General features: G+C 34.7%; 1 protein-coding gene across 1 annotated transcript; it reads left to right on the forward strand.

Annotated features, from left to right (window-relative positions):
• LOC127877130 (inhibitor of growth protein 3-like) lies at nt 1-27,379 on the forward strand. The gene is made up of 12 exons (XM_052422778.1): nt 1-164; nt 10,939-11,010; nt 11,225-11,331; nt 12,103-12,168; nt 13,278-13,374; nt 16,295-16,342; nt 17,185-17,385; nt 19,006-19,085; nt 19,852-20,049; nt 21,619-21,678; nt 23,404-23,601; nt 27,073-27,379. Exons 1-12 carry the CDS (start codon nt 137-139, stop codon nt 27,181-27,183), a joined length of 1,266 nt encoding a protein of 421 aa, XP_052278738.1. The 5' UTR covers nt 1-136; the 3' UTR covers nt 27,184-27,379.
• The last annotated feature ends 229 nt before the right edge of the window (nt 27,380-27,608 follow it).

Consider the following 27,608-nt stretch of genomic DNA (forward strand, 5'->3'; position numbering starts at 1 on the left):
TGTTTCAATTCTTTCCGCTAGTATAATTTGCAATTTAAATTCGCGACGTCTAAACCTCGGAAGAAAACCTTGTCAGAAAAACAACTATAAATCATAAATACTGTGCCGAGATTCTATTAAATATCATACAAACAAGATGTTATACTTAGAGGACTACCTTGAAAGTACGTATTCCTTGTTAATGAATATTTATGAGTCATGTTTTGAAATACCGTTTGCACCCAATATGTTTCGTACCTAGTTCTTCTTGAATGCTCTGAGCTTTTATGAGTACATACGCACAGCTCATAGTTCTTCTTGTTAAAATTAAATTCAATGTAAAAAAATAATGTCTCACATATGTACATAAAATCGAGTTAAATCAACCTAATACATTGTTACAAACACAATACCTGTTGCAATCGACATCAATTTGCGTGTATTTTGTTGAGTAATACTCAAAACATAAACTTGATAACAAATCGTTCATGGCGGAAGTTGTGAATTGTCGATTTGAGCAAAGCAAAAAAAAAAGTTACACTGTGCACAAATTGTTTTAACTGTAGTATCTGACGATATCGTGTGGTAGCAGTTGAAATTGTATTGCGCCGCATAACAGTGTAGTTTGAATTATGACACATTCTTATTACTGTATTCTCGCTGCGATCGGATAAGTGGCAGAGTCCGTGCTTTTAGATACGGCATTGTATAAACAGTTATTGCGCTGTATGCTAATTGAACTGTAAATCCGGAAAAAATCTGGATGTAGTGTCGGGTGTTCTTACATGCTTAGCAAGTCTACCGCCCTGTTATGTACTCTGCAGTGCATTGACAAAGGGATTAACATGTGCGAATGTCTTTGATAAGGCAATAGGCCATTTCAGAGCTGATGAGGGTACTGATTATCGAGGGGTAGATAAAGCTATTACTGAAAGGGGTTGCCTAGAGATAAGGCTGTAGTATGGAATTCTTAATAAATATTTAATTTTTTCATGCTATACAATTTAGTACTTAATTAATTAACGGAATGAAATAAATATTAGCATAAAAGTATATAGATGTATGTCTACGTATGTACCGTATTTTACCATGTATAGCGCGCTACCATGTATAACGCGCATGCGATTTTTTGAAGCCAAAATAGGGAAAAAAAAAGAATTCAAGACCAAAAACCTGAAAATTTGGCCGAAAATGGCCGCCATTCTTATATTGCGCTATCATTTAATCTGAGTTTTTCGGGCGCTTAATTTTTTGTTTTAAAGTAGGGAGCGTTTATACGATCAGAAGCATGGGTTGCAAAGCACTATATTTTCGACAATTTTTAAGATTATTCTCTCGAAAACACCGTTATGTCCTTATTGCCGCTGCGCATGTTTTTTCAAGACCCCTGCGCGTTAAATTAGAACCACTATTACCTATTCCTCACATTTGAACAGTGTAACATTTTCATTACCTGCCGCTCACAACATCGTATGACATCTTCTTCTGCAGACCCGCAACATCTCAATGTCCAATTTTACGCAAATCGTCCGTGGATCCCATTTTATTTTTCATCGACTTAAATATTTCCCCATTAAGAGATGCTCCCCAATAAATCCAGTTTGACCCGGTATTTCGCTCCTTCACTGCGTCTAGTTGATAAGTATTCATAGTAAGACAAACAATACACCCGAACGCTCAATTCCATACAGTTGGCGTTATCGGCGTAAAGCCATTTGACAAATATTATTTGTTTGTCCCTATTGAAAGAAAATAAAACAAGTCTATATCTCTATTGTTGGTTTGTAACCTACGTAGTATACTCGCACAGTAGCATATTTATGCAGAGATCGGAAAATCATTGATAAATGTTTTCGTCGTTTCAATGCTTAGGGCCTAGTAATTTCGGCAAATCGGAACTCAACTTACGTAAAACACTTGTTCAATTAACCGTTGAACTCCACCTCTGTTCTCTGCAAAAGGTTCGAAGGCGGAGCTTTGCACGTGCTATTATTTAATTGGAAGATTGCCATTGAGGAACAAACACAAGTTTGGTTTGGCATGTTGATTGCTAGACAAAGGAAGCCAATTTTGTCGGCGAGAAACTTGTCGCTTTATTGCTTCAGACAGGAAGTGGCTTTCCTTTGATGACGTCAAACTGTCAATTCACATAGAGTGCAAATTTTCGGAAATGCTAACATTAAACTTTGGATAAAATTATCAAAATAAAGCAAAAGCGAAGTTGAGAAATATTATTGAAATAATTAGCCTCAGTTCAAATAAGACGTTTTGCGTTGTAAATCAACGAGTCTTCATGACAACAAAAACTTTAACAAACAATACCGCGCCGCACAGGGATCGATATACCTCGATTTTTTTTAATGAACAATCAATGAAGAAGTGTGAAAACACCAACAAAGACATTTTTTTCATCTTTTAATTTTTGTCAAAACTATTACTACCCCGTTTATTCCTTACCTTTCCCGCTATTTGTTGTTTCGACAACGGCCCCTTCAGTCTATAGCATTATAGGGTGTAGTTTTTTGGCAATAACAAAAATGGCGGCAATTGTGAAGATTAAAGATTACGAAATGGATTTTTTGCAATTTAGCAACCAGGAAAGCGTTGTGTCAATGTATTACGCGCACTGAATTTTTATTTTGAAGTTTGAAGGTAAAAAACTGCGCGCTATGCATGGTAAAATACGGTACATATTGTAAAGCTTGATACCAGGGTTTTTTCTGCCTATTTTGGGAAAAGGAGTTTGACCAAATTGGGAATTTTTTTATCGACAAAATTGGCCATTTTGGGAATTTTTGCTGCGATGAAACGGCTCATTTGGGAAAAAATTGTGAATTTATAATGCTTAAATAATTCAGTGGTTTAACAAATAAATTTGTTTTTATTTGTTATTTTGTCTTCTTTATATAAACAGATGCAATATTGGGCATCTTCAACGTTTATTCAAGTACTGCAGTTTTGTTTTTCAGTTACAGTTACACTCTGAGATAAGAACTGAACAGTCAAAACCTAATAGCAGATATTTTTGACCAAAACAAACACTGGTTAGTCACACAAGTTATAAGACACTTCATTCTTAAAAAAAAAAAAAAAAAAAAAAAAAAATTTTTTTTTTTTTTTTTTTTTGGAATTGGGATTTTTTTTTATAATTTCGGTTTGGGATCGGGTCCGTTTGCTTTGGGAGTGCCTCCATTTTCCGGAGTCGCAGACAAGGCTGAAAACCCCCTGGATACTGTGTGTGATTATGAAATAAATATTAAAATAACAGTGTATAGATGTATGTCTCCTAGTGTACATATTGTAAAGCTTTGATAATGTGTGTAAATATTGAAATACATATTAAAATAAAAGCATCTAGAACCCGTCCCTTGCCATTGTCTATCCGTATGGTCGTTCGTTAGTGGGAGACAGTTGACTGAGAGAGACGTTTTAGAGTGTTGAGTGCATAAGGCTGTCTGTATTAAAGACTTTGTTGATTAAAGAGATGGGTGAAAGTGTGTTATGCATTAGGGAAGGTTGCGTTTTAAAGAACTGTTCTGTATGTGAGTGTGATCTTTGTCAGCGTTGTTCGAGTTGCTGTGCAAAATGCGGATGTGTTGGTGTTTTGGAGAGATTTTTCATTTGATTATTGTCACTGATTGAAATGTTATGATAAACAAACAAGAATAACAAGCGAATAATATATATATACTGGCATTTCCCCAGGAATTTGGTCGGGCACTGCGGCAGTCGGTTGGTGTCGAATTCTTTATATACTTTCTAAATGTTATAAATTGAAATCCACACTACTTTGGAGCTACCAAATCACAACATTTCTTTTAATATGTATGTATTTGTCCTCAGTTCATTTCATTCAAGTCATATATTATAATATTTAATAACAACCAAAATTAACAGAAAGCAAAAAAAAATATTGAAAAACTTTCTGTGACCCATGGAAAATCTTGCTTCCAACTACTGGTCGTTTATAAGATTGTATTCTGTCATGCTCAAAGACTAAAGAAAAATGTGTTGCAGGTATATAGCGAATTTCGTTAATATGAAAGAAACTATATATCTATTGGATCTGAATATATTAAACATTGGTACTGTTAAGCTATAGTCGCCGTTAAGAAAATAATTTGAACACATTTTAAAGTCTCTATAACGCTCAAAATCAACGAAAATTTCGTTAAGTTTTTCGTAAAATAAAGTTAACACCTTAACAAACAGTGTTCCTTATAGCAATATCCAAAATGTCAACGCTTGATGTGACATGATTACATAGATTTTTGTAGATAAAAAATGCTCGTGTTTATTTATTTGTGGCCACAATTAATTCCCGCGAATATATCTATTCATACGACACACGAACACCATTTAGTGTCCATGTGTCGTATGAATAGATATGCAAAACAATAATGAAAACGAGCATTTTGTATCTGCAAACATCTATTTTACCAGTCCACATCTGGCGTTGAAATTTCGGCAATTGCCATAAAGAACACTGTTTTTTAATTGGTTAAGTTTATTTTACAAACAATTGTATGAAATGTTCTATGATTTTGGGTAGTAATGTTACTGTAAATGGTCGAGAGCAATCAAATAAGACGTTTGATTCCAATTAATTGTATTTATAACTTAAATTACGCACAACCGCAACACACATCAGTTACGGTTTGTTTTTGAAGCAAGTTCTTTATACTTTTTATTTTCTGCAATAATCGTAAAAAAATATAATATTTAAAAGATCGCTGTGGCGTAGTGGATATGGTATCCGCCTGGATATCGGGAAGTCACGGGTTAAAACCCCACTGTGAGCGTTCCTTCGATCTCCCCCAAAAGACACCAAGTACTGGTTCTAGTCCCAGGAAACGGACTCGAGAGCGTTTATATAAGCCTACGGCTTTCGATGCAATCGAGCTACAATAAATAGGTTTAAACTATTAAAATAGAACAAACAAACAATTTGAGCATATCTTTAATTGCTCTTACTCCACATGTACCGGTAAAAATAGATCATTATCGGCCATTATTAGGGGACAAACACCATAATTGATCCCCATGAACGACCCGTAAATCGTTCATACATGTTATCTAAGCCCCTTATGCACACACCGCTGATAAGAGCGTGCATGTTTTGATTGAACATTGGCCGAATGCAGACAGCAAGCGCTTGTGAGAATTTCAAGTGCACGCATTTTAGCCCGCTGGGCTAAAATCGCCTGGGAAAATCATAATTCTTATAATCCATGCATTACACTTCTGTTATTTTCTATATTGTATATGGCTAAAAGCAATTGTATGCTTTAGAGCTAATTCATGTTGCTGCTGTAGATGTTGTATTATAATTCCCTTACGGCAGATCTGACCGCTATTCATATACAATTAACATAAGTATTAAGTAAAATTTAAACAAATTATATATAAAATTTCTGTCCATTTAAAACAAATATTTAATATTTGAAAATAACCTTTCTTAAAAACATAAATTGTATGTTCGGAGAAAAGCATAGGTAAACCGTTTATTGGTACATGTTGTTGTAAACACACCGCGTGCGTTCCTTTTGCTAACAAGTTGACATTTACAATTACGATTGACGTGTTTGAAACTTTGTTTAAAATATTTCTTCTGCGAGCACACCATATAATGTAAGTTATCTTAATTTGCTCATTATAGATATATTGACGATCTATTTGTGTTAATTCATGCCAGAAAATAGTTTATGTTGCTAATTTTACCAATAAATGACCGCCCGGATTTCAGGCGGTGATTTTGCTATGGTAAATCGCGAAACCAGTTGCAACTCCAAGGACCTGGAGGGTCAATAGCTGGGAGTTGGATTATTGCAACTAGTTTCGTACCTTGAACTATAAATTTGTATTTCAAATTTTTATTCAATATGAAGTGTATATTACGTGTTTTTGTATATTTCAATTACCGAAATTACTCTTTGTTTTCGGACACTTAAAAATAATAAAAAAAATTCGTGTCCGAAAACTTAGATACCAAAAATATTTACAAAATACAGGTGTCAGAAAACTTAGAGTTGAAAATTGAAGTGTCCGAAATAGTGTCAATTGTATCAACGAATACCGGTAATAGTATGCGCTTGTAAAATACCATGTCATATGGAGTATATTTACAGTTTTTCATATGTTTGCACTGCACATTAAATAATTTTAAATGCTTAATTTATTTGACAGAAAGTTACTACAGGGTTGTACTTTGACCAAGTTCAAAGATGAGCATGCAATGTACTCAAACTCGCTAAAATGAACCTGTTATTAACGCAAAAAATACAACTATGAATTCTTTGTTTGTTCATTTCCGAAAGTTGTTGTCTAACACCTTCCATTGTTTGTAAAACTTGCAATAGGGTGCATCACACTTTGAAGCATTTAGTATTTGTCACAGTTATTTTACCAGGGTTCGCCAAAACCGTCGGTCCGCCGGTCCTGACTGGCACATTTTTCTAAGGACCGACAAGTGATTTAAGATAATTGGTCCGACTGACCGACACAATTGGATGAAAAATGGTTTCAAAAAGATCACTCAAAGTGTATAATATGCTATTGGATTAATAGAAGGTAAATGCTTTTTGTTCAACTTCTGTCAAAATCCTTTTTTTCTTACCTTCATTTTGATGTTTAAAGTTGGATTAGAATTGACTATCACATGCGAGTTCAAAATCAACGGTCTTTGTTAAAAAAAGCAACCGAGTGCGTCCGCCATTTTATTCTTCTTCTTTTATAATAATGGCTATGTTCAATACTGATACATTATGGCCATGCGTGGGGGGTTAAAAAGAATAGATTGATAGGTTTCCCCAGTTACTCAATCCACTAAGGAAGATCCTATCAACAGTGATAAAAAAAGGTGCAAAACCTAACACCTTAAGCCCTCAAGACGTAAAAAAGTTAAATATACATATACAACTGTGCATGTGGTGAGAATATTAGTTGAGTTAAATACAGGATAAAAGCAGAATCATGTGATCTAAGGAAGGAACACTGATGTAGACAGCACTGATATAAATCCAGGGATCGTATCAGCGCTTACTACATAAGATGGAAGTGTGTTCCATTGTACAACTGTTCCATTTAATTTCTTCACAACAAAAACCGCATGAAAACTTGTTTCAACAGGCATTTGTGAGCATTTCTGTTAAATAGTTTCATTATTATATTGTTCTGGGAAGGATATATTTTAATTTACACACCAACAATTTCTGAAATCAAAAATAGATTTTTCACCCGATGTACTCAGTCGTCGAAATTCGCTCTAGTCCGACAGCAAAAAACTAGTATTTTTTCTTTAGGGCTTGTAGAAAATCCAATAATACAAGCCCGAGGTGCTTGTACAATTCATTAAACAGAAAACGAGTTCAACTTTCATTTTCAATATTTGTAAACAAAGTTTTGAGCCGCTTAAATCAACAGCCGCTTATGTTTTAACACACTGCGCACACGTGCTGGGCAACCAGCCGATAATTGGATTACTGCGCATAAAGCGCATGGTTTTGTAGTTCTCGGATTACTATTATGTAAAATAAATGTTTTGCGTTGCGTTCGGGACACAGAGAGTAATGGCCGAACAGTTGTCATTCAAGTACGTCGTTGATGAATGCGAATCTGAGGTAACTGTGATTGACGCATTTGTCAACTGGCTTTTTGTAGAATAACCTGGTACTTAATAGCTTATATATATTTTCTGGTTGTTCAGGTTTGCTCTCTCTTTCACATGGATATATGGGATACATTTCTGCTAATTTTTAGCTCATCTATTTTTTGAAAAAAAATTATGAGCTATTGTCATCACCTTGGCGTCGGCGTTGGCGTTGGCGTTGGCGTTGGCGTTGGCGTTGGCGTCGGCGTCCGGTTAAGTTTTGCGTTTAGGTCCACTTTTCTCAGAAAGTATCAATGCTATTGCATTCAAACTTGGTACACTTACTTACTATCATGAGGGGACTAGGCAGGCAAAGTTAGATAACTCTGGCGTGCATTTTGACAGAATTATGTGCCCTTTTTGTACTTAAAAAATTGCAAATTTTGGTTAAGTTTTGCGTTTAGTTCCACTTTTCTCAGTAAGTATCAATGCTATTGCATTCAAACTTGGTACACTTACTTACTATCATGAGGGGACTGGGCAGGCAAAGTTAGATAACTCTGGCATGCATTTTGACAGAATTATGTGCCCTTTTTATACTTAGAAAATTGACAATTTTGGTTAAGTTTTGTGTTTAGGTCCATTTTATTCCTTAAGCATCAAAGCTATTGCTTTCATACTTGCAACACTTACTAACTATCATAAGGGGACTGTGCAGGCAAAGTAATGTAACTCTGACTGGCATTTTGACAGAATTATGTGCCCTTTTTATACTTAGAAAATTGAAAATTTGATTAAGTTTTGTGTTTAGGTCCACTTTATTCCTACAGTATCAAAGCTATTGCTTTCATACTTGCAAGATTTATGAACTATCATAAGGGGACGGTGCAGGCAAAGTTATGTAACTCTGACTGGCATTTGGACGGAATTATGGGCCCTTTATACTTAGAAAATTGAAAATTTGGTTAAGATTTATGTTTTGGTCACTTTACCCCTAAAGTATCATAGATATTGCTTTCATACTTGGAACACTCACAAACTATCATAAGGGTACAGTAAAAGGACAAGTTGCATAACTCTGGTTGTCATTGTTACGGAATTATGGCCCTTTTTTGACTTAGTAACTTTTAATATATGGTTAAATTTTGTGTTTCGATCCACTCGAAGTATCAAGGCTATTGCTTTCAAACTTCAAATACTTACATGCTATCATGAGGTTACTGTACCTGGCAACTTGAATTTTACTTTGACCTTTGAATGACCTTGACTCTCAAGGTCAAATTATTAAATTTTGCTAAAATTGCCATAACTTCTTTATTTATGATTAGATTTGATTGATACTTTGATGAAACTACTCTTACCTGACATACCACAATAGACTTCACCCAAACCATCCCCCGTGCCCTCCCCCCCCTCCCCCCCCTCCCCCCCCCCCCTAATTTTTTTTTTTTTTTTTTTTTTTTTATAAGATCATCTCACAAATGACCACCACACCCTCACACTATACCCCCCACCCCACCCCCCCACCCCCCCCCCCCCAAATTTTTTTTTGATTTTTTTTTTTTTTTTTTTTTTTTTTTTAAGATCATCTCACAAATTATCACCACACCCTCACACTATACCCCCCCCCCCCCCCGATTTTTTTTTTTTTTTTTTTTTTTTTTTTCGCTTTTTTGGAAGATAATGTAATAAATGTCCACAACCCCACACTATACACCCCTCTTCACTCCACTCCTCCCTCCTTTGTGATTGAAAATGAGAGTCCCTTCACCTTTAAAAAGAAAATAGATGAGCGGTCTGCACCCGCAAGGCGGTGCTCTTGTTTACCTAAACTTTATGTTTATATTTATAATTGTGATTTGATTGAAATCCGTGTGTGAAAATTAATTTCTTCTTATTTCAGGATACGAAAGAGGCTGGCTCAGATGACGAGGAAGCTAACTTGGATGAGGATGAAATTAATAAGAGATTTGTATTGTATTCTAAAGATTGAATAAATGAATGCTTCTTTGGATGTTTTATGTTATGTTTATCTGCATTTTTAACAAAATGTTTGGGCTATTAAATCTGACTCGGGCTTGTTCAAATTCCCATAGTACTAGCCCGACTTGCTTGTAGATTTAAATCTGAATTTCAATAACTGTGTACTATACATTTCGGATATTTTAAAATTCGGACATATGGATATTTATGTTTTGATTTGTTGTTGATAGTTTGTAGCAATATGTTTTGTGTTATTTCAGACAACAAGAATGGATGGTGGTAATTATCATGGGCCTTTCTATCAAGAAATAGGTGTGAAAGACATTCATTTAATTGAACCTGGAAATCAACCACCTCAGCTAAGAAAAAATATTTTAACACTACATGTAGGTGTTGTTTTAGAACTTGTGAAATCGGCTAATAAACAGAAATTGAAGTCATCCAAAGTAGTGTGAATGGGTGTGTGCAATTAAGTCAAACTTGATTTGATGTCACCCTAACTTTTCAAGAACACGGATTTGTAGAGCTGTGCAGGCTAAAAAACAGTTTGACAAAAAGAAGTCTCAAAAGAATACCTTTGGTTTATATGTGGTTTATTATTAATATAATAATTGTTTAATTATATCGACTTTGGACATGTTTTATTGTATTTTTAATTATATCGACTTTGGACATGTTTTATTGTATTTTAATGTGATCAAAACCAATAAACATCAAAAAGGTACTCTCTTTTGTTGTGTTTTGCTGTTATAGTTTAGTCGGACAGTGGGACTGACAGAAACTGATTCGGACTGACAAAAATTTAAAATCTGTCTGAGTGCGAATGAGTGACAGATTTTTCAAGTTTTGGCGAACCCTGTTTTACTGAGAAGGGGTAGTACCATTGCGGTAGATACATGTAATTGAACTGTTAATTGGCACTACCTCTGGTAATTGTTATAACGCTTATGCTATCGGGCGAAACCATTGTTTAATACCGGTTTGCACGATTATTTACCCAATAACGCAAATGGAATGGTCCGTTGCCCTCAGGCATGCACCTGCCATGTTTTATGATGTCTGGTTGTAAAACCCCATGATCGAAGTGGCATTAGATATCGAAAACAGGACCGAAATTTGGTAAAATAGCGCTGTAAAATATACTGTCCAAAAACTTAGAGACATTAATTATGAATGAAAACACGTGTGTCCGAGAATTGAGAGTCATGAAAAATAATTATTTTTGCTAAAATAAGGGGTGTCCGAAAAGTTAGTGTCCGAAAACATAGAGTAATTACAGTATATATGTCGGTGTGCTTTGGTAGCTTATTTAAATATAATTATTTCCAAAATAGTATGCATGTGTTTTTTAATAATAATGTTTTATTTATTTGCTTATTTATTTTAAGTGATCGAAAATCTCCCAATGGAGATGAGGGAGCGGCTGACAGAAATGAGAGAGATGGATCTCCAAGTGCAAAGTAAAATAACACTGATGTTAAAGTTATTTTATAAAGGCTCATCATAGCGATTAACTAAATAATTTCTAAAATTGTACAATAGTGCTCCATATACTGATACTAATATTGGCGTGCAATTTAAAATTGTGCAAAAACACACAATATTTTTTTTTTTTTTTAAATTAGCAATTTGCGATAAATTTACTGCTCATACACTCTATGGCCATGGTTTCAGATGCACTAGATGGCCTGGATGAGAGAGTGTCCTCATTTTTCAAGAAGTGCAACCAGCCCAATGTTAAATCAGACTGGCGAGAAGAACAATTTGGAAAAATTAAAAAAGTGAGCAGTACAGCCTCAGGGGTTGTATTTCATAAACATCTTATAATATGTTTACTTCCCTGGTTAGTGAAAAAATCCCATGATACATAATTAAAGCTACCAATACATTTATATAATAAAACAGAAGATGGTGTAATTTGTTATTTCTCTGTAAAGAGATTTAGCCAGATAACAAAAAATGGCATGGGGCCTGTAAGTAGGAAGGGTAACCTCATCCGTGAAATCATTCATCATTGTATTTTAATCTTTGAAAATTGTTTCCATTTAATAACTTATATGTTTTATCAAGGGTTTTGTCATGTTCACATGTATACCATGAGATAGGTTCTTAATTTAAAATTAAAGTTTATATGAAGCAATGCTTCTTATTTACCTATAACATTGTCAATGTTTACGACAACATATGGAAATGAAAAAGGGACAAACAAATGGAAAAGTATGACCCCCCATGTCTTTCCACTGAAGCTGTTTTTAGTTATCCCCGCCATAGGCGGAGGGATATTGTTTCGCGTTGTCCTCCCTTCTGTCTGTCCGTCTTTCCGTCCGTCCGGCACTTTTGTGTCCGAAGCCATATCTTGGAAGTGCATTGAAACTTGGTATGAGTATAATTATGGATAAGAGGATGATGCATGCCAAATGGAAAATGGCTCAATTCCTGATGAATTACATAATTTTTCCAATATAAAAAATTTCCTTTTTACTATATGAACTTCTAGTCTTGTGATGTTTGGCTTGTATACATGTAATATTCTCACTGTTGTACATTTTCAGGATTATTACAAAACATTAGAGGATGCAGATGAAAAAGTACAGTTAGCAAACCACGTTTATGATTTAGTAAGTTACAAGGAGATAGGAATGGTAGAAAAACCATATTAATACATGTACTTAATGTCATAAATAAAGCATTTGGATTTGTTTTGAAATTCAAGGAGTTGACTTAATGTTGATGCTATGATCCCATCAATGATATTAACAATACATTTTCTAAGTCTACAGGGGTTTTCCTGCTCTTAAAAAAACCCCATAAAACAGACCAAATCCCAAAACAAACGTAGTTGATCCCATTTTTTGTTCAATTGTCAGTTATAACATTTTTAAAAATGTTATTTCAAAATAAGATCACAATTTTTTGAGTGTTTATATACCAGTACATTAAAATGAAGCATTTGGTGATAAATATTTGAAGACATTGAAGTTAAAATTAAAATCCAGTGCTTTGTTATGTGTTACATCCAGAGCATTTTGGTCCTTTCAAACTGCGGAATATGTTTAAGAAGTTCTGGATACAAAATGAGCGTTGTGAAGAGTGATAGGGACCGCAAATAAAAGAAACAAAAAAAGGATCAACGCATATTTCTGAATTGATTAATGCATCATTGTAGATATACACAGATTATACAAAGTAAAATAGAATGCAACATTTAACTTATTTTTTCTGATCATCTAAACATGTAGTCTAACATTTAGGAAATAAAAACTGTTATTATTTAAATGTTGGTTATTTCGACCTTATTATGAGTAATTACATAAATTACAAGAAATAAATTCAGAAGTTCAATATGATAAGCTTTATTTATATTGATAATAACATTTTTGCACATGATAAACAACATGGTTCGGAAAACCTTGTACAAACAAGAAAACTATAATAAATGTAAGCTTAAATAATTTCTTAAAGCAAATCCATTTAAATGTTCATTTAACAGTAATTATTCAGTTAGCAAACTACTCTAATGTCTGGGCCTTTAGCCTCTATATTATAGGATGGGGGAATATAGCGTCTTTTGAGGGGGAAAACTTTCTTAGATGGAAAAATCAGTTTAAGGGGACAAATGCATGATTTTAAAGTTTTTTTTTAGTATAATACATTATTCTATTTAAGGAAAAAAGCGCTGAATTTGAATGCACCTATTAAATCTTATATATCTTATTGACATTTACAGGTAGACAGACACCTGCGGAAACTTGACCAGGAGTTGTCTAAGTTCAAAATGGAGTTGGAGGCAGATAATGCTGGCATTACAGAGGTTCTGGAGAAAAGTGGGTTGTTTACTTTAAGTTTTCATCATGTAGGCAAAGCTCTGCTCCATGTACTTGCCCAAATGTTGCAGTTGCGTCATGCTCTAGTTAAAGTAAATGTGCAACATCTCCAAATCACTGTTTCTACTACCGGTTTTCAATTGAAACTTCACGCATGTGTTTTCATTGTGTGAGTTCCATAATGCTGAATTCTGAAATGCAATTTTTCCGAATTATGTGAATTTGGTCAAAGAAAACACGAAACATCTCCATATCAAAGTTTCTACTACAGGCATTCAATTGAAACTTCACCGATGTGTTTAAGGTTTATTGTGTGAGGTCACTGACCAAGTTTCATAACACAGACCTGCAATTTAGCAGAATTATGTCTCCGTGTGTACTCAGAAATTTTGTTTAGGTTAACATGAAACTTCTCAATGTCACTGTATATAGTACAGGTATTTATTTTACACTTCACACATGTTTTCTTGGTCAGTGGGTGACCAAAGTCTGTAACTTTGACCTACCTTTTGGTAGAATTAAGCCTCTTTTTTGTACTCAGAAAGTTCTGATTAAAGTTTTAAATGTGACTACTCCATGTCTATATATTCTACAGATATTGAAATAAAAGTAGCAAATGTGTTCTGAATCTTTATAATCACTCAGACATTCACTGAACTGTAACTTTGACCTGCCTTTAAGCAAGATTTTGTCATCTTTTGTACTTAGAGAACTCAGTTGAAGGATTGCGTGGAAGTTTTAGTTCCAGTAAAAGTGTGCATGTAACAATTTCATATCGTAGTAATTAATACAGATACATGTCCTATTCACTTTTATTCAAGCATCAATGCAACATAATTATATACAATGTGATGTGTTCCTTATTCAAAATACATTGATTTTAATACCTAGTAATACTGAATTGATTTTAATACAAAAAAATACTGTATGTTACTCTATGTAATCACCAATAGCTAATTAAAACATATTGGCTTTGTCTGTTATTTAGGGCTGTAATGTATACACTAGGTGGCGAATACGAATATTTATTCGCGAATATGAATTTGAATGAACAAAAGTAATACTGACAACTTGACATGGCATTTTATAGTATGAAACTATGAGTATTTGTCAATTTGCTTAATTGAGTATCATTGCATACTGAAATTATGAAATATAACAAAACACTGACTAGAACTGCTTAAACTTTGAACACAGCGCCTGACAAACGATGTGTATTTGGCAGGCGGGTCAACGAAATCGATAGCATTCCCTTTTCTAGGCTCCATGTTTGTTCATAAGTTGCACAATCATTGTTGTACAGATAAACACAAAATAAATTGTACAGATAAACACAAAATAAATTCCATCTGCTAATCCTTTATGTGTATGTTTGAACATCAAATCAATTGTATTTACCTATATAAACATTAAACAACCATCAAAAGATTCTATGTTGTAAATATTCAACCGGTGCCCGCCATTTTTAGCTCGACAATTATATATGAAATATATATAGTGGAGCTATCCTACTCACCCCGGCGTTGGCGTTGCAGTTAGCGTTTCCATGAGCGTGCAAATCTTAGTTTGCGTACAACCCTAATTATTTTCATTGCCCCTTGACATATTGCTTTCATATTATGCATACTTGTTTGCCATTATGACCCCAACCTATAAACAAGAGCAGACAACTGTATCAAGCATTTTGACAGAATTATGGCCCCTTTTATACTTAGAATATGCATACATGTGTATTATTGATAAATCTATGTTAAAGTTTGCGTACTACCCAAAATATTTCCTGTGTCCCTTGACAAATTGCTTTCATATTTTGTATACTTGTTTACCATCATGACCCTAACCTATAAACAAGAGCAGACATCTGTATCAAGCATTTTGACAGAATTATTGCCCCTTTTATACTTAGAATATGAATATTATTGATAAATCTATGTTAAAGTTTGCGTTCTTCCCCAAATATTTCCTGTGTCCCTTGACATATTGCTTTCATATTTTGCATACTTGTTTACAAACATGACCCCAACCTATAAACAAGAGCAGACAGAGCAGAGTATCAAGCATTTTAACAGAATTATGGCCCCATTTTTACTTAGAATATGCATATTATTGATAAATCTATGTTTAAGTTTGACAAAACAAAACTTACCTGACATACCACAATGCACTCCACCCAAAGCATCCCCCACGCCCCCCCCCCCAATTTTTATTTTTGAAAGATCATCTATGAAATGATCACACACCCACATTATACCCCCCCCTATCCATGATGGCTTACGTTATACTGTAAAGCACTCGAATAGTCAAGCGCGCTGTCCTCGGACAGCTCTTGTTGTTGATAATCTCACTGTGTAACATAGTGGGTTGGGTAAACATGATGAAAAACACCGGAATACGGAGATGAACATTAAAATATAGGGGTTTATTGTATGAACCTTCATTTGTAAGGTAAGATAAGATGATTAAACTTTCAAACTTGAGATCACGTTGTTTATATTCATCAAATATTCGGTTCGGGAGGTGGCGAATAACAAATACGATTCGTCCACAGCCGTTTTCGAGTATTCGAATATTCAAATGTATTGTTACAGCCCTACTGTTACTGTATTTACGAGGAATTTGAGAAATTAATGATGGACACAAAAAAGTGGGGCATAAAAATGGAAGTGTTGCCATATATTTTGTAGGACATATACATATGTAAATAAAAAAGGGCCTCCCTTCCATTCTTAGGTTTAAAATCAACTAGACTAAAGGACAGGAAGTGTTTTGATTGCTCTGATTCTCATAATGATGGAGACAGTCGTGAAGTGTTGATGTTTGAAAGAAATGATCTTGCTTTGTGGAATTTATTGAGTTCTTGACAGATGAGATTATGTTTAAATGCTTCCATGGTAACTAAATATTTCATCCTTTACTCCAGGATCACTAGAAATGGACAAGCCACCTGCCCAGAATCACAGGGTAGAAAGTAAGTGGCTTATAAACGTGGTGGACATGCTGTGTTTTTATGCCCCTGCAAAATTAAGGTTGACATTGTGACAGTTATTGGCATATACATGTAGCTGACATGCTATGCTTTTATGCATAGGCAAATTTAAAGAATGATGAAGGGGCATTAAGTCTAACCACTGTCCATGTGACAGTCTGTGTTTGACACCCAGCAATTTCACTCTACATAAAGTTGGTACCAGAAAAGGGTATCCTTTTCGATCCGAATTTGTGATCATTTTTCAAAGTTAAAAGTAAACAGTGTACCTTAGTAGAGCAGAAAATTATTAAGAGAGTGCTTTCAATTGGTGCTCAGAGTTTACACGTTATTTTACAAACTGTATTTTACATGTATGCAGAAATGTTGAATGGATGAACTTATTACTGCATCCAAGACATAACTGATCTCTACTACATCCAATTGTTTCTCATTTTTAATTAAGTGAGCAGAAGTTTTAACTCAATTTAAATCTGCAGTGTTTTCAAACAGACAAAATGATAATATTTAATTGATTGTTGTGATAAATGTGTGCATTAATTGACAAATGAATTCAGCTTTTCTGCAATGCCACATAATTGTATACTGTCATAATCAAAATATAAATTCTGATAAAGCAAAATGAAGCTGCAAGTATCTATTTTTTCTAGACAGGTACATTGTTAATATCAAATGGCTTTCTACATTTTTAAGTGCCACAATTGGTCTCCTTTTTCTCTTGCTTAATGATAACTATTATTATTTCGCTTCTTCAGAAATGTTGGGACAATTTGTCTTCTTGGTATCTTTTTCCTAAAATAATGATACCTATATCACACCTACAGAAAGGAAACTTCCTATGTCCGTTCCCCCTGTACAACAAGAGAAGAGACTCACCACAGAAAAAGTCCTGTCCTCACTCGCCAATGAAATCGCTCGAGACTCGTTTGGACCGGTCCGAAAATCTCAGTCAGCCTCCAGTTCGCCAAATTTGGCCATGTTTAATTCCGTAACCCCTACCTCAAATCTGGCGTACAAAGTTGGTGGTAAGATTTTCTGATTCATTAGATTTCTAATTATTATTCGAAAATTAATGCTAGTTCTTTATTTATAGCTGGGTCTAAAGGTTCTTTGTTACAAAATTCATTTGGATTCCATTTGTTTTGAAAATTTTCTTACAAGATAAAATATTTTTAAAATGTCAGTATTTAGATATGCTGATTTTTAAGCAGGTTTTCTGGAGGAAAAAACTGGTTAGTAGATTAGCAAACGTCGGCGTGTGGGCGGGCGGAACAAGCTTGTCCGGGCCATAATTTTGTTGTTCAGTGTGAGATTTTAAAATCATTTGGCACATTTGTTCACCATCATTAGACGGTGTGTCACGCAAAAGAATTACGTCGATATCTCCAAGGTCAAGGTCACACTTTGAGTTCAAAGGTCGAAAAATGGCCATTAATGAGCTCGTCCAGGCCATAACTATATCATTCATTGTGAGATTTCAAAATCATTTGGCACATTTGTTCACCAGCATTGGACGGTGTGTCGCGCGAACAAAATTACGTCAAGGTCGCCACAACTAAAAATCGATTGAATTTGAATCAAGGGGGTAACTATGGACAATCAGTAACAATGCACATTTTGAAATGCCTCCCTTTATCAGATTTTTTTTTCCAAATTGAAATCAAGGTTGCCACGTGTAAAAATAGATTGAATTTCACACAAGTGGGTAACAATGCACATTTTGAATTGTCTCCCTTTATCAGACTTTTTTTTTCAAATTGAAAACCTGGTTTTGTGACAATTTTGTCCCTTTTTCATACTTCCATCCTTAAATTTGTATTTTTCTCTGTAAGTTAGCTGATTCAAAAGATAAAGTGACAAGTCATGTAATATGCATAATTCACTATACAAAATTGTCAGTCTCCGATAAACCTAACATTACAGGTGTATTTTTATGCCTCCGATAGGGTGGCATATAGCAGTTGAACTCTCGTCAGTCAGTATGTCAGTCTGTATGACCGTCCGAACACTTTAATGGTGTATCTTCTGGAGCTAAACATTTTGAGTGGTGAAAGGTGAAGGTCAAGGTCATCCTTCAAGGTCAAATGTCAAATATTCCGTCCGTCCGAAAACTTTAACATTGGCCATAACTTTTTAAATATTGAAGATAGCAACTTGATATTTGTCATGCATGTGTATCTCCTTGAGCTGAACGTTTTGAGTGGTGAAAGGTGAAAATCAAGGTCATTCTCCAAGGTCAAATGTCAAATATTTCGTCCGTCCGAAAACTTAAACATATGCTATAACTTTTTAAATATTGAAGAGAGCAACTTGATATTTGGCATGCATGTGTATCTCATGGAGCTGCACATTTTGAGTGGTGAAAGGTCAAGGTCATCCTTCAAAGTCAAAGGTCAAATTTTGCAATATTGAAGATTGCAACTAGATATTTAAAATGCATGCGTATCTCATGGAGCTGCACATTTTTGAGTTGTGAAAGGTCAATGTCATCCTTCAAGGTCAAAGGTTGAATAGATGGCTTTAAAGAGCGCAATAGGGGGCATTGATTGTGTTTCCGACAAACACATCTCTTGTTCTTCTAAATTTTCAATGTACGAATAACTGTTAGTTGATATCCCTATGATTTGAAACCTGTTTGTTACCAGTTTCAGCCCATCTAGGCACAGGTAGCAATGCAGCCATCCAGGCTGCTGCCTCTCAAGCTATAGCAGCGACGCAGCAAGTGGTAGGTTAACTATTAGTTGTGTGTAGCCAAAATCATTTGATGTGTAAGTGTCACAGGATACTCTGAAAAATACAAGCATAACTGCGAGCCATGGCTTAAAATACACAGTAGCTACAAGTTTAAAATATTCATTTAAGAAAACAAAAAGAAATATCTGCTTCCAACACTTTTATGCATAAAATAGGGAAATCAACACCATATTAAATAAAATACATGTGTACTCCTATACATTTAGTAGGTTTATTATTTGAAATGTTTATGAAAAGTAGTTTTAACGGGTTAGTTTAATTATGAAGTCCACATTTTTATGTAAAGATAAGATATGAATCTTTTATAAAACCTTTATACCAACAAGTTATTAATATTTTACAGTTGTGGAGTGGTTAGTTGTTATTATGCCCCCCTTCAAAGAAGAGGGGGTATATTGTTTTGCACATGTCGGTCTGTCTGACGGTCTGTCCACCAAATGGTTTGAAGAACATCTAAATTTTTTTTATGAATTCACATTTTTGAAACCTTGAATCACATAGATGGTTTGATATTAATTATGGAGAAATGGTAAGGGTGGTGTAAAAGATATTGTGTCCGCCTAGTGAACGGTAGGTCATGGGTTTGATACCCAGATTGGGAGTGTTCTTTAGATCTTCCCCAAAGACACCAAGCAATGGTTTTATTCAGTAAAAAGCCTAGAGTGTGTTTCAATAAGCCTTAAGCTATCCATGCAATCAAGCTTAAATAAATAGGTAAAAACCAACTCCACTTTCAGATGCAGTCTCAGGGCAGACGTACACCAAGCATGAAGGCGAGCTACGTCGCCATGACGAAGGGCGCCAGCAGCACGGACCTCAGTAGCAAGGACTACATCAAGCAGGACTTCATGTACACGTCCCAGCCCTCCACCCCCTCTGTGTCCGCCCAGGACAGCGCCCAGGGACGCTCTCAGAGGCAGAAGAAGTACGGGCATGTTAACTACTACTCTCTGACACTCTTTATTGCCTTTCACAAAGTAAAAAAAAGAAGGATTTTGTTTGTCTTTGTATCTGATAAAAAAAAATCACATATTGATTTACAATTTTCTACCTTTCAACAGATTTAATATTTTCCCTCCATTCAGCTTATTTCCCCTTTTTATTTCAGGTCTAGGATTTTTTCTCCTTTCAAGTACTCTTGGTCTCTGCAGGGGTTTGAGGTTTAAAGCTGATATCTTCCATTTCAGTGCAGAGTTGTGATTTTCTGATCTATTTATGTGTAAAGAGTGTATAAATTAGAAAGGGGCATATGGTGTTTTCAATATCACATCCCCTACAATCAATGCTGAAATCGCGAAATTTTGCGTACTCGAATGTTTTGGTGATAAAAGGGTATGTTGTCTTCAAAACCACACTGCTGAAGTGTAAGGCGTTAAGAATTGCGTCTCTGTGTCCATCAGAACGTAACTTCAAATCATGTGTAGGAAACCTAAAAAATAACTTCCCCCTGCAAAAGGCCAAATAGTCCCAAAAAAATTACACTGAAAGCAGATGGAATGAGTCAAAGTGCTCAAATAAAATGCCCAATTGCCATTCTTTTAAAGCTGAAGAAAAAACACAGTGATGCATTGTGGTTTATGTTATACATTGTGTTGAGTCACATAAAGGACCCATGACACTAGATGCAAGGTCAAGGTCACACATTGAGGTCAATGATTGCAAATTTGATGAAATATTCATAATTTAGCAATATCTTTAATTTGCATGAAGGAATTCTGTAATTATTTTCCTCAAGTATTATCCTTTTATTTGGCTGTGTGTCACTGGTAAGACTCAGATCCAATTGGTCAAGGTAACTTACTGAGGCCAAATGTTATTTATTGTCCCCTATCGGTGAAACCGAAGGGGACTTATGGTTTGCACTCTGTCTGTCAGTCAGTCTGTCAGTCTGTCTGTCACACTTTTCTGGATCCTGCGATAACTTATAAAGTTCTTCATATTTTTTCATAAAATTTGAAGGATGTATAGATGGCAATATGGAGATTATGCACGTCATTTCATTTTGTTCCTACGTCAAGAATTCTGGTTGCTATGGCAACAAAAACAAATACAAAAAATACTGACAATTGTGGAGTTTGAGTGGTAGGGGACCACATTGCTTGGCAATCTCTTGTTTTCATTAAAGGTGTCTTAAAGAGTCTACAATATATGAAGGATCTCAATCATCTTGGTCTGTGACAAATGAAAGATCCACAAAACTAGGGCAAGGTCAAAGTCACACACTGAGTTAAAGATCACAAATTTACCACTACTTCAGTATGTATTAATGGATTCTGTAATTAATTTTTGACATTTGGTCTTCTTTATTTGCTAGTATGTCAAGGTAAGACTCATGTCTCTAGGAACAAGGTCCCACACTGAGGTCAACATGTTAAAAAGTTTGATTAAATATGCCTTATTTTGTTAGGATTATACCATACATCGAGGTTTTTTACACTTCAATGAACAAACTTTATATGGCGGGGGATATCAATTCAACCTACTGTTTGTTATATTGCAGACAGACCTCCAAGGCAGCTGCACTCCTACAGGCACAACAGACTCAGCATTCAAAACAAAATGTGGTGAGTTGTCAGTGGGTCTTTTTGGTCAAATTTTGGGCCTAAGTGCAACCCCCATAGCAAATATTTTGGCCCCATTTCTAATCTGTAAAAGTATTTATTTTACCAAAATGACTGCGTAAAAATGTTCAATTGAATGATAAAAAATAAAATAGTAATAAATTGCAATATTAATCTAAGTTTATTATTCAGCTGTATAATAAAAAAAGAAAAACAACTGGAATGTCATTATTTGATTTAAAAAAAAAGCGATGGTTCCCAATTGAAATTGCTTCCTCTGTGTTCCCAAAATGCTGAAATTGCTGCCAGATTCTCAATTTACATGACACTCATTTGTATTTTTTTTTAGATATTAATGTATAACTCCACCAACCTACTTATTCAAAGTATAGGAAGGTGTATAGGAATAATTATGGATGTCTGATAGTCTGTGTGTCCATAAAATATTCTGAAGAAGTTTTCCCTACATATGAAGTTGTGTGTACAGGACTTTTATAATGCTACGCCAAAAGCTACAAATGTTTCAACTTTATGTATATTACATCAAGCTGTTTGGAACTTATTTGTCACAACTGTGACAAGCTTTTGTTTTGCATATGAGATGCAGGTCTTCATTTCGTGTGTCTGTTTGTTGTCCCCATTTGTCTATTGTTGTCCAGGAATAACACATGTTGGTACTGCAAAGCTGTGATTTGATTAACAGAATTGTCTGATTTTTTGCATTTATAAGTAGCTAATAAAGATGAAGAAAGCATTTTATTTGTTCCCTGATTGTAAGTAACTGTTGAACCAGTTAATCAAAGTTCCAGTTCACATTTGCATGTTCTATGTGGCCAGTAACATTTGTATTGGTCCATTTGCATGTGTTATGAAAATGCTGGTCTCACATATTGCATGCTTTTATGCCAGTTTGAGTGATTTAAAAAAAAAATAATTCATATTTAATTCCTCATTTTTACAACTCTAACATAACAACGACTTTCTTGGCTGCCATTTGAACATAAACAACATTTTCGGAACACTTGATTGCCATCATTTCATCATTGTCAAGTACAAAATAGATAGCACTTAATTTGCTAATAACAGTATTATACTCTGTATCGTGTATAAATACCACAATTTAAGAACCGTTCACTATCATGTTCATGACCTGCAAATTAAAGCTCTCATATCCCTCTAATTACTCTGACAGTGCATGCATAATTGATCCAATTTGCTCTCCTATCCAAGATATCAAGACTGTTAACCAGCATACTGCATATTTGTTACATGTACCAAGGTTGGGATATTCTTGTAAAGATTCAACCCCGAATAAACCCGCTTATTTAAAGCACAGTAAAAAAACATTATTTAAGATTTCTTACATTCTGTATGCATTTACCTGTGATTATATACCCCTGTATTAATGAGGGCATATTTGAGTCTCCCTGCCAGATTGATGCTCTGGCCACCTATTTTTGTGGAGTTACCAACTGGCCTTTTTCTTAAGTGAATAATTGAAACGTTAAATATGTCACCATTAAATATAAATATTCAAAGCTTTTGTTAAATTCCGATTGATCCAAACAGTCCTATGTAATTGCGCTTGGCTATTGCTGTTTAGTTATAATGTTCCTTAAGTATTAGTCATCTTTGATTCTGAGCCCTGATAACATTTGTGTGGCAAAATATTCAAACATGTCTGCCACCTCATACTTTCTGATATTACAATCCACTCTGATATTACAGACTGTGATGTCGGCACTGTCCCAGCAGCTGACAGCTGTTGACACAACACCGACGCCGGCAGTAGAGCCGACCAACGAGCTGCAGATTGTTGATGAGAACGGGGAGACAGTAAACTGGCAAGACGACCCCAATGAACCCCGATACTGCCTGTGCAATCAGGTGTCTTATGGCGAAATGGTCGGATGTGATAATGATGATGTACGTATGCATATATGTGATTTGATTGTAGGCAAAATTCTTGTCATTAGGGAATTTTTAATGGTGCTAATGATAATTATGATGTAGGTATGTGGTTGAGGCGGTTTGATTAAAGGATAATTTCAAAGGAATAGTTAATTATTTATTGAGCTGATATCATTTTCATGTTAGATGTTATAATGATGATGTATGTTTGCCCTTTTGCGGTTTGATTGCATGGTAATTTCCTGTGAATAGGGACTCATTTGTTGTATTGTTTGTAATGTCCTGTACTATACAAGCAATTGTTCTTATACCTTAAATAATTGGCTAGAGGATTGTAATAAGAAATTCTCTCCTGAAAGTGCCCAGAGCTTTGCAAAAAGTTTAAAGCAAAAAAAACTTAACAAGCAAGAGAAATAATTTTTTTTTAAACGGATCAGATCTTTTAAATTTCATGTTACCACTCTAGGGGCCACATTAATGACTCAATTGTGGAGAAACTTGGTCAGTATGTTGATCTTGACAATATCATGGCAGAGTTTACATCAGTGTCATAAGCATCCAAAAACTAGGTTATCAGGTCAAATCTAAAAATAAAATGTAACTATTCGAGATGCCATACTGGAAGGAATGTTTGTCATTACATTATTTAGGCCAATTTGAATCTAGGACATGCATGTCCAAAAACAAGGTCAACAGGTCAAAGCTTTGAAAACCCCAAAAACCACTTGGCAAACCACATTAATGACACAATCTTCATAAAACAGGGTCAAAATGATTATCTAAATATGGGTCAAGTGGGGAACAAAACTTTGTCATGAGTAAAACTCTTGAACAAGTGGTTCATCTTGAACTCATGTGAGCACTCATTGCCATGATGGCCTTTTTTTGTATAAAACATGGTCATTTCTTGAATTAGTGTTTTCTTGCTTGGCTTCAATTATACAGGTTATTGCAAATCATAGTAAAGTGTTCTCATTCATATTTGTTTTCGCTCTTCTGAATTAAGTTTTGTATAGTAAGTAAATAAAATACATGTACAATTTTAAAGAGAAGAAAGCATGTGGTAACATGAATGGTAAAAGAAGCTTTTCTGTAAGAAGGGAGACGTATAGATTGTAAAAACAAAAACAAATAAAAAACTAAAAATATAAACATTGTTTTTAAATTCAATTATTTCAACTTTCAATAGGTCAAGACAATTTTCTGTAAAACAATACACACAATATATCTTGTGTTTTTCTAGTTAGAGAAGCGATAAAAAAGACAACATATTTTGGGCCCTACATAACATATCTACTTGTCAACACTACATGTTTTGCTATTATTTTATGCTGTTGCATATCAAGCTTAGCTCAGTTTAAGGCTCTATAAAGGTGAAGATACGTAATTATTTACAGATTTTTAGCTCATCTATTAAAAAAAAAATTATGAGCTATTGTCATCACCTTGGCGTCGGCGTCGGCGTCCGGTTAAGTTTTGTGTTTAGGTCAACTTTTCTCAGAAAGTATCAATGCTATCGCATTCAAACTTGGTACACTTACTTACTATCATTAGGGGACTGGGCAGGCAAAGTTAGATAACTCTGGCGTGCATTTTGACAGAATTATGTGCCCTTTTTATATTTAGAAAACTGAAAATTTTGGTTATGTTTTGTGTTTAGGTCCATTTTATTCCTTAAGTATCAAAGCTATTGCTTTCATACTTGCAACACTTACTAACTATCATAAGGGGACTGTGCAGGCAAAGTTATGTAACTCTGACTGGCATTTTGACAGAATTATGTGCCCTTTTTAAACTTAGAAAATTGAAAGTTTGGCTAAGTTTTGTGTTTAGGTCCACTTTACTCCTACAGTATCAAAGCTATTGCTTTCAATCCCTTTCATACTTGCAACACTTATTAACTATCATAAGGGAACTGTGCAGGCAAAGTGATGTAACTCTGACTGGTATTTGGACAGAATTATGGGCCCCTATATACTTAGAAAATTGAAAATTTGATTAAGTTTTGTGTTTTGGTCCACTGTACCCCTAAAGTATCATAGATATTGCTTTCATACTTGGAACACTCGCAAACTATCATAAGGGCACAGTAAAAGGACAAGTTGCATAACTCTGGTTGTCATTTTTACTGAATTATGGCCCTTTTTTTACTTAGTAACTTTGAATCTATGGTTAAATTTTTTGTTTCGATCCACTTTACTTCTAAAGTATCAAGGCTATTGCTTTCAAACTTCAAATACTTTCATGCTATCATGAGGTTACTGTACCTGGCAAGTTGAATTTTACTTTGACCTTTGAATGACCGGAATCCCCCCCCCCCCCTCATTTTTTTTTTTTAAGATCATCTCACAAATGACCACCACACCCTCACACTATACCCCCACCCACACCATCCCCCCCCCCCCCAAATTATTTTTTTTTGGAAACGGTTCAAAAACACAAATATCTATTTTTATTATTTTATTTTTGAACTACCGTCCAACCATTGCACCCAAGAATATTTTTTTCATATTTTATTTTTAAAGGTTATTAAAAAACAATATATATATTTTATGCTATTGGACATAATAACAAAAAAATGAGCAATACAACTTGTTTTGAGCTCAAAATAAAGTGTCCTCCAAGTCAATTGAGTTTACAAACAATCAGTTTATTTACATCGCTGTTTACACGCGAAAGAGAAAGTGAAAGTGACTCAGGTCACCCAAAATATAATGATGACTTAACGTTTTCTGGTATCACTCAAAAAGTAGGTCTCTTCTAAATGGTTAAAACGTTTGTAGTGATCTAATAAGTTACTTTCTGCTGGTAAAAAGTTGTTAAAATAGAATTAAAATTGAATTTTCTTTCGGCTATTTTTAGCATATGTCAACGCTCTGAGGCTACACATCACGTTAGTTGCAAAAATGTAAACATTTCTTCCAATTATGAAACAGGTTTATCTTCCATAATTCTTGACAACGTTGTACCTAAGCTGTGTTATTAGAAGTTTTTATGCAAGAATAACTGAAATCCGGTAAAAATTAGACCAGTTGATATGAATAATAATTGGATTTGTGACCTTTATAGAGCTTTTAAATGGATAGCCTTAGGCTTATTTAGAACTTATTGAATTTGTTTGATTGGCAAAACCAAAACTTGTTGTCCTCAAAGATGATAGTGAGAACACTTCCAGAGAGGGATTGAACCTTTACCTCCCTATTGCTAGGGGGACACACCATACATTATGCCTTTGTGGCTTTAAGTTAATTTATATGTTGTTTATGGTTCTTTTAGTAATGTTCTTTTTATTTGAATTTCCAAGGTTGTGCTTGTTATTATATGTTTATTAGTGACCATTGAGCAGGTTATGTATTATGGGTGTTTTACAGTCAGTGCCTTATCTGATCAAGTACATTTCAATTTGCTGAACTGTTGATTTATTTTTGTATACCACTGCTCTGTATTTTTCCCTTGCTTGATTTCAATATAGTTTTTTTTGCCCAGTGCCCGATAGAGTGGTTCCACTACGGGTGTGTGGGTCTGAGCCAGGCGCCCAAGGGCAAGTGGTACTGTCCCCAGTGCACCGCTGCCATGAAGAGACGTGGGCGCAGATAGCAGGCAGTACCTCACTCCGCTACACACCACTCGTATTGACATTTGACATTCTGAATTGGAAATATTAATAATAATAATAAATTGCCTTGTATTTTTTGTTAGCTATGTAACTTCTCATGGGAAAATGGTAACAAAACAACATGTTATATACTGATCGAGACATGAGCAATTTTGATAATAAAATATATATACTTTTTTTTCTCATCTTTTTTATTGTGTAATGATTTAAGTAATGGCAGTGTTTCATTGTGAGATATCAGACACTGCCATACATAAAGGTTTATATTCCATTCAAGACATTCAACATTAAGACAAGTAAAAAAGTGTTATCTGCTTCTATTGGCTTTTGAAATTGTCAGAAATAGCCATACACTGTTAAAGACATTGTAGGTGTGATTACAAAGTAGAAACGCAAATAACCTGTG

Source organism: Dreissena polymorpha, chromosome 1 (assembly GCF_020536995.1).
Source record: "Dreissena polymorpha isolate Duluth1 chromosome 1, UMN_Dpol_1.0, whole genome shotgun sequence".
Taxonomy (NCBI): Eukaryota; Metazoa; Mollusca; class Bivalvia; order Myida; family Dreissenidae; genus Dreissena; species Dreissena polymorpha.

Bases quoted from the DNA above. Each gene is read 5' to 3' on its own strand.
- LOC127877130 (XM_052422778.1), top strand. From the start codon at position 137: ATGTTATACTTAGAGGACTACCTTGAAA. The intron at 12,169-13,277 runs GTAAGTTACAAG...TGACATTTACAG, and splicing joins CAAACCACGTTTATGATTTA to GTAGACAGACACCTGCGGAA. The intron at 17,386-19,005 runs GTAAGATTTTCT...GTTTGTTACCAG, and splicing joins TCTGGCGTACAAAGTTGGTG to TTTCAGCCCATCTAGGCACA.